General features: G+C 35.7%; 1 protein-coding gene and 1 long non-coding RNA gene across 2 annotated transcripts; one reads left to right on the top strand and one right to left on the bottom strand.

The window, feature by feature from the left end:
* Positions 1–1,742: 1,742 nt before the first annotated feature.
* On the bottom strand, positions 1,743–3,656 carry LOC308388556. Its single transcript, XR_013970131.1, has 4 exons — positions 3,533–3,656; positions 3,189–3,365; positions 2,566–2,999; positions 1,743–2,376 (listed from the first exon to the last, which is right to left on the bottom strand). It is a non-coding gene; the product is annotated as an uncharacterized lncRNA (long non-coding RNA).
* A 13-nt stretch (positions 3,657–3,669) lies between these two features.
* LOC308388555 (coiled-coil domain-containing protein 106-like) lies at positions 3,670–8,044 on the top strand. The gene is made up of 4 exons (XM_080869323.1): positions 3,670–3,927; positions 4,310–4,468; positions 6,610–6,810; positions 7,305–8,044. Exons 1-4 carry the CDS (start codon positions 3,792–3,794, stop codon positions 7,625–7,627), a joined length of 819 nt encoding a protein of 272 aa, XP_080725449.1. The 5' UTR covers positions 3,670–3,791; the 3' UTR covers positions 7,628–8,044.
* Positions 8,045–8,311: the final 267 nt, after the last annotated feature.

Consider the following 8,311-nt stretch of genomic DNA (forward strand, 5'->3'; position numbering starts at 1 on the left):
ACATATCATTTACTTTGTTAATCTCACCTAGACTGTTTTTATGGGGCGGGCTGGAAAGATAAACACTGTGATTAGAAAATGTTCACTGCGACCTCTTGAAAAGTCAGAGATTCAGCAATCCCTCAAAGTTACCATTACAGTTCACCATTACACAAAATTTCATCTGCTCTGGCCGCCGTGCTAATCGGAAGCAATGAGACGAGATGGAGACTCTGATGAGGAAGAAAATGAGATATAAGGACGAGGTAAAAAAGATGAAGTCAATTTTGAGTATGAGACTGATTGGGGGTGGCTATCTGATCCTTGTCGGTCTTCCTCTTTGATTGCACCTTGTCATCGTGCCTCAGATCTGCGTTTTTGAAGTCGATGGATAATATAATGGTTTACTTTGTGATCAGCACTGAATGTAGGAAGCGGCGCATGTAGAGAGGTCTTGCATTAGAAGTAGTGAGGAGGCTAAAACTGATTCAGTGGCTGCAACAGCTCCCATGTGAATGGAAAGGCAGTGTGTTGATAAATTAAGCCAAATAAATTAGGACGGGGACTCATTTTGTGCCAGACTGACAATTAAAGATGCCTTGGGATTCACCCAGTGATAACATCCATCTTCTCTTTTACTCCATTAAACAGGCAGCAATCAAGGAGATTGACACAATGAGTGCTTATGAAAAAAGATCACATCACATGTCTACTTGAACTAATGTTCAATTATCTAGTTTCCTCTGTCTACTGTGGAAAAATACTTTGGAAGTTTAGGACATAGGTTGACAGATGACTTATACGGGAAGATTGATACCGCTCTTAAATCTCATTAACCAATTATAAAAAAAAATGTTTTTGCACTTTTATTTATTTAGTTATTCATTTTGTTTTGATATTTTTCCATACTAAATTTGAAGCATGAACAGATCAAATTTATTGTTGAATCTGAAGTTTGAGGGAAGCGAGCAGGAACTCTGGAAACACAGATGGTCTTTGAATCACGGGCATCTTTCATAAAAGCCATTTGTATACTCTTCTTACATGCACATTGCTGATGATGCCAGCGGTACCACTTTACAATAAGTCTCCCCTTATAGAGGCTAATAAATAGTTTATAGCTATATTATTAATTAATCTGTAAATGCTTTATAAACCATTATTAATGGTTTATTATGCATTAGTTAAGGGTGAGAAAAAGAAAAAAAACTGACCGGTTTCTTGCCAAATAGTGAGCCAAATGTGTTCACCTATATATTTCATCTAGAGTTGCTATATTAAACATTTCAGACTAAGTTACTATCCTGTAAGCACAATCAGCATTTGTAAACATATTTTTTATCATATAAAATTGTACTTCATAAATGCATTATAAATATCCACAACTATCAATCGGAGCTTTGTTGTAAAGTGTAAAGCATAAAACCATTTATTAATGAATAATAAATATTTATAAATGCCACATGGGAGACTTATTGTAAAGTGTAAAGCATAACACCATTTATTAATGAATAATAAATATTTATAAATGCCACATGGGAGACTTATTGTAAAGTGTAAAGCATAAAACCATTTATTAATGACAAATAAACATTTATAAATGCCACATGGGAGCCTTGTTGTAAAGTGTAAAGCATAAAACCATTTATTAATCACTAATAAACATTTATAAATGCCACATGGGAGCCTTATTGTAAAGTGTAAAGCATAACAACATTTATTAATCACTAATAAACATTTAATTGCCAAAAGTGAGTCTTAAATGTATAATGTCACCATTTATAACACTTAGACCTAAATTACAATCAGTGCTTGAAATAACATTTAACTACTGTCAAAAATGTATTGTAAGAGTAACACATGTAACATTAAATGTGTTTTTTAAAACACCAAACAGTCACCCACTCCAAAAAAAGTTCATGCCAGACTGGTTCAAACTGGAAATATTTTTTGTATGTCCTTAAATAAGCGTCCCAGTGGTCCATCAGGGTGTCGCGAACCAAGCCAAGATGACCACTCAAGAACCATCAGGTGTTCCTCCAGCAACTTCTCAGTGCAATTTCCTCTTAGTCTACGGTCATGTCCTTTGATGGTCATCCAAACCCTTTCGATATGCTGTGTATGACTGCCAGATTGAGGATCTACAAACCACCTGCTGTGATTTACAGTGTAATGTCTGTACCCTATGTTTGTCAAAACATTCTTGTAGGCTCTCCACTCATCACTGATAATGGCACTACCCAACTTAACATGCTGTCTGATCAGAGGAACAAGGTGGCGCCTTGATCGTTTTTCAACAAGTTTTAACACGAGCCTTCGCCTTTTGTCTTTAATTCCCATCATTCCAAATACCCATTTCTTCCTTTTCCATGCATTTCCAAAGCGTCCACGTGCATACTGAAAACAAAAAGAATAAAATTAAACAGAATTAAAATTAAAAAGAATAAAATTAAATATCTACAAAGAAACATTCAAAAAGATGGTTGCTTCTACTAATTTTTTTTACTTATGGTAAAGGTTTCCATGTTTAGAGGACACATTCAGATCTGCATTGATTCTAACAAACCTGTCTGAGAGTTTACCAACCTTTCGCTGATGACGGAGACAGCTTTCATCTATTACCACAAATTCTCTGTCACCACCAAGACGGTGTCCATTGTTTATTCTGTGTCTTTTAATTGCACGTATACAAACATGTCGAATGTGTCTTGCCATGCTACTTAGTGTTCTGGAGCTGCCAGCCACTTCATCATCGATCATATCTATTTGTCTGAGCCTGAGCCCTTGTGAAAATCTGTGATAGAAATTGAGGCAATTATTACTTACTGAGGCCCTAATTTTATTTCACAAGTCTCGTATTGGTGTTCAATTATGAAAGGTGCATTGCTATTAATGTCTACATCTACATATACCTGTAAATGAACTTCATCCAACTGAAAAGAGATGTTTTTGATTTCTCAAAGAGGGAGCCAGTTCTAATTGTTCTGGAAACTTTCCTATGACTTGCTCTTTTGCAGCACCTGAGAACATATCAATGAGTTAAGTAAAGAAATGGACCCTTAAACAAGAGCATTAATTGAAAAGATAATCACAACATTAAGTATGAAGAAAATAATAATGAAAAGAGGTTAATGCTCCCTCTTGCATTGATAACCGAAATATTTTGTTATATTTACTACATGCACTACATTATCATGCATTATACATACCACATATATTGGTCTTTCTTCACCACGGAAATCATTTTCATCTTATGGTGACAAACAGGACATCTAAGCTTCTTTTTTAGCAGGTGTTTCTTCTGCAGCCATTTAATGTGCCTTAGTGCCTTATATTTAGTTTGTTTTCCTTCTATTCTGGCGCGCAATCTCATTCCCAAAGACATTCTGGTGGAAAAAAAATGAGTAATTTATTTTATTATCACCTCGAAACACCGTAAAATACTCTATGGGAGTCTAGTGCAAATCGGTTCAGAGTTAAAGAACTTCACATGCTATATAAAACAAGCCCTATAATCAAAAATAGTCCCACGCAAAAAAGAGGATTGTCTCACCTGTTATAATGTATCTCCGACTTTGTTATGTAGATCTAACCCGCTGGATTCACGCTAAAGAAATATGTTCTGCCGCCAAAGGGAGGGAAAACAAATTTAATTTAAACGCAGAGGAGCTTATACAACCATCCAATCACAGTTAACTTTATTAAGGAAAGCCCCTCCTCTCAGAGCGCGACAGGCAGTGGAGCGCTCTGGAAGGTCAAGCCAAAGGGGCACGAACAGACACACTGAAGGCGCTCGTTCAAGTTGCTGCGCCATGGATGGAGCAGAAGATAAAAATTTGTGTGCGTCTGCGACTTACACAGTTAGCACACGTTCGAAGAGATACAAAAAGCAGAGACTGGATGATCTAGATTGCACTAAGCCAACGACGTCAGCAGTTAGACATGAAGGTGAGTATAATGCTAGCTAGCTAGCTACCGAGCCATTTGGCTGCTAGCTACAGTGGCTAACTAACATCACATAACATGTGAATAGCTCTATTACTATTGGTTATTCCAAACGATTTATATCACTTAGTTGTATATTTTTAGTTTTGTTTATGTGCATCATTAAATTTATATTAAACACCCTGGTAAGGCAGTACACATAAGAATTATTTGCCTTGTTTTAGAAATGCCTGAACCACCACAGGTGTATATAACATAATTTTTACAAAGTGGCTTTTTATAAATTCCAGTTGTAACCGTTTTTAATCAATATTTTATTTGAGTTTCCCAAGTTTAAATTATAAATTATTTTAGTATTGTAATTTAATAATTGTTTGTTCTTTAGATTCTTCTTCTAATCCTGCCCCTACTGCAACTGCCCTTCTTAACAAGGAGCGAGAGAAACTGACTTTTCTTAAGGAGAAACTGGAGTGGCAAAAGAAGAGAATTGAAGAACTGGAAGGAGAGAGAGATTTTCTCCGAAGTCAGCTATCATCCCTTACAAGTATGAAACTAGACTTGTTCCATGAACATTGTTTTTATTTTACAGTCTTCAAATAAACATTAGATAATTTATCAATCCCAGTGAAGTTCCCTTATTGTCATTGTGTTGATTAAAAGATTTTAGTCAGTTAACTTTAAGTGTTGTGCTAGTTCATTCCTAAAGAGATCTGGTTCCAAATTCAGTTCAGCCAGGTCTAACTTGATTGATTCAATTTCATAGTTCATAAGATCATAACTCCAACTTGAACTAGTAATGTAACAGCCTTACAATCAGAATTAATATAGGTTTTATATATATATGTATGTATGTATATATATATATTAGGGGTGCAACGATATTCGTATCGATATTGAACCGTTCGATACAGTGCTTTCGGTTTGGTACGCATATGTATCGAACAATACAACATTTGTAATTTATTTTATCAACTTTCCTTCTGACGATGCTGTCTGTGTGGAGCGCTCAGTGAATCTGCGTTCGACTACTCCGCCTAGGCTGCACTGTCGAGCGCAGATCCACTGAGCGCTCCACACAGACAGCATAGTCAGAAGGAAGAGCGCAGGGCACCTCCCGCACCCTCATTCAGATCTGGCGTTTGGAATTATTTTGGTTTTCATGTGACGTATGACCCTGAAGGTAAGCGCGTCATGGACTAAAGTAAAACAGTATGTTGGATGTGCCATGCAATGCTCAATTACATGGGTGGGAACTAGTGTGTTAGCGCAGTTAGCTCGTTAACGTGTTGGCCGTCTAGCCCCATGCACGGGGCGATCGGCGGTAGCTCGTTAACGGAGATTTGCCGTGTTGTGGCGTTAAGGTCATTTCAACGAGATTAACCTGAAAGCACTAGTGAGAACACACCGAATATGACTGCACATTTACGCCGACATCATCCTAGTGCAAAGACCAAAACAACAAGCATGCTACTAACTTTAGCCGAGTCATTTAGACAGCTGTTAGCACATGATTCTCCTTATGCTGCTGAGAATATAGCCCAGAAGAAGCGGATAGTATAGCTTTTATTTTGGAAAGAGACATTTCTCTGTAATAAACTCTTTTCCAAAGATGCATGATTCCTCAATCAGATACAGGGCTTGCAATATCGCTAGCCCGACGTCCCGGAGCTAGCGATTTTTTCAGTCGGGCTACCAAAATCTATCTCTTCCCTGCCCGTTGGGCTATTGTAGGAAGGAAAAATATATGTCAATGCTTTTGCATTCTTTCAGAAATGTAGCTGGGTAATTATGTCATTGGCATCGGTGAGCCACTGTCAATATGTGACATATTGAAATCGTGTTTGAATTTGCGCTTGTTTTTTTGCTTTCACTTTGCAATCGTGCGAACTGTGTATAGAGAGCGACAGCACCGATCTGTGAGTGATGATAATTTGTGCACCAATTCCTCTGACATCGTCTTATTAATTGTTAGCTTATATGCAAACATGACAAGTGAAATCTCCCGCAGCTTAAACATGTGAGAGGTTGATCGCGCAGAGAATCGCTGAGCTTATGTGAGTGCCTGTGTAAAAGCAGCAGAATATATATTTTAGTTCTGCTGAGCCAAATAAGACAGGTCAGGGTGAAGAAGTGACAGCCAAAGAAAAGCTTACCACAAAACGGAAAAGTTATGACAAATCAGACTATAAGGCAAAAAGAAAGTGCAGCTTTATGGTTTCATGGACAAAATAATTTCTGTGGCTGCAATATGACGAGCTAAATAACCAGGGCTGCACATAAGTGGTCCACAGGTGCACATTCGCTGTCAAAATAAAAAACACGCACAAGGGTTAGGGTTAAATTTAAAAACTGTACTTTTGAGTTAAAATATATATTTATAATTTTAATAAATGACAAATTAAAAAGGCATGAACATTTTTTTTGTATCGAAAAAATATCGAACCGTGACACCAAAGGATCGAACCGAACCGTGAATTTTGTGTATCGTTGCACCCCTAATATATATGTGTGTATATATATATGTATATGTATGTGTATATATGTACACCTTATTCACATGATGATTTTCTATAACAAAATCCTCATTCTCTTTAAGCACATAAGCTTACTAAATCATCAATTGTGTAATTGAAAAACAGGGGACTTGTTTCTAAAACCAGCCATTTTGTTGTTTACATCCTGCAGAGCAACCTAAAGACGAACCATTCAATGATCCATTTTCCTCGAAGGCTTCTGAAAACTCAGATTCATCTTTCGCATCTTCATCTGTATCGTCTGTGTGGTCATCCTCATCTTCATCCCCAAAGAAGCGAAAGCACAAATACAACAAAAAGCATTCAAGAGCCAAGAAACCCAAGAAGGAGCAGAAGAAGCTCCGGCAGCGTGGTGAGCAAAAGATTTTGGAAGAGAAGATTTTACAGAAGAGGATACTATAAATGTGACATAAAAGATAGTATTATGATTTTAATTTGTTCTAAAAATTACTCTGTGTTCACTACGTCATATATACATATCTATCTATCTATCTGTCTGTCTGTGTGTGTGTGTGTGTGTGTGTGTGTGTGTGTGTGTGTGTGTGTGTGTGTGTGTGTGTGTGTGTGTGTGTATATATCTATATATATATACATATATATCTATATATCTATATCTATATATATATCTATATATATATATCTATATATATCTATATATATATATATATATCTATATATATATATATATCTATATATATATATCTATATATATATATCTATATATATATATATATATATATATATATATATATATATCTATATATATATATATATATATATATATATATAGATTAGTATGCTTTGAGCATTTGCTTTTCTAATTATTTGCTTTGTTTTCATTTTTAGTTCAAACGCCAAATGACATTGTGCAGCGATACAAATCCCTCCTCAAGACATTTCCAAAGACGAAGACCATGACCAAAGCTTTTCAGAAGCATGGGCTCGACAGGAACACTGTTGTGTCCACTTCATCAGTTGGGGAGCTTGCTATTGCGGTCCCCAATGTCTACCAGGAGCTACTGTCCAACAGGCCTAGTGGAGAGACGGTACTAGCTTTTGCTAAGCGATGTGAGGCTGCAATTCAAGGCAGTGATGAAGTAAAAAACAAAATAGAAAGTATGAAGGCCGCTGGTACTTTGCTTCCAATTCGAAGAGGGAAATCTGTCTGAAACCCTAATTTGTTCTAAGTGGTTTTGTTTTTTGAGCATATTGAACTGAAGAAAAGATCTGCAAAACCATCATTTTTCAAAGATCTGTTCACATATGTGTTGAGTTTCCACACAACTAAGAGATTTACCTGTTAGTTTATTTTATTGTTTTTTTTTTTTAATGTTTTGATTTGTATAAATGTGTGTAGAGTAAATAATACAGCTGTGCAGTTTCAGTTAAGGTATAATAATTTATTATATTATAATTATTATAATTTTCCTTTGTTTTATGCCAGTGGTGAATTTAGGGATGGGATTTGTTTCCTTAATATAGTTTTAGCTATCTTTAAAGGGCTTGTATATAAGTTTAGCAATGCTAAATAACTGTTGGTGCTTTATACTTTTTATAGTAATGCCCAGTAATACTTAGAAATGTTTGTTGATCATAAATAAATGTTGACATGTTTTAAACTTTACAACAAAACTCTCTTTTGTCATTTATAAATGTTTAGTAGTCATAAATAAATGGTGTCATGCTTTACACTTTACAATAAGGCTCCCATTTGGCATTTATAAATGTTTATTTGTCATTAATAAATGGTTTTATGCTTTACACTTTACAATAAGTCTCCCATGTGGCATTTATAAATATTTATTATTCATTAATAAATGGTTTTATGCTTTACACTTTACAACAAAGCTCCG

The sequence above is a fragment of the Rhamphochromis sp. 'chilingali' genome (assembly GCF_963969265.1).
Source record: "Rhamphochromis sp. 'chilingali' genome assembly, chromosome: 20".
NCBI classification, from domain to species: Eukaryota; Metazoa; Chordata; class Actinopteri; order Cichliformes; family Cichlidae; genus Rhamphochromis; species Rhamphochromis sp. 'chilingali'.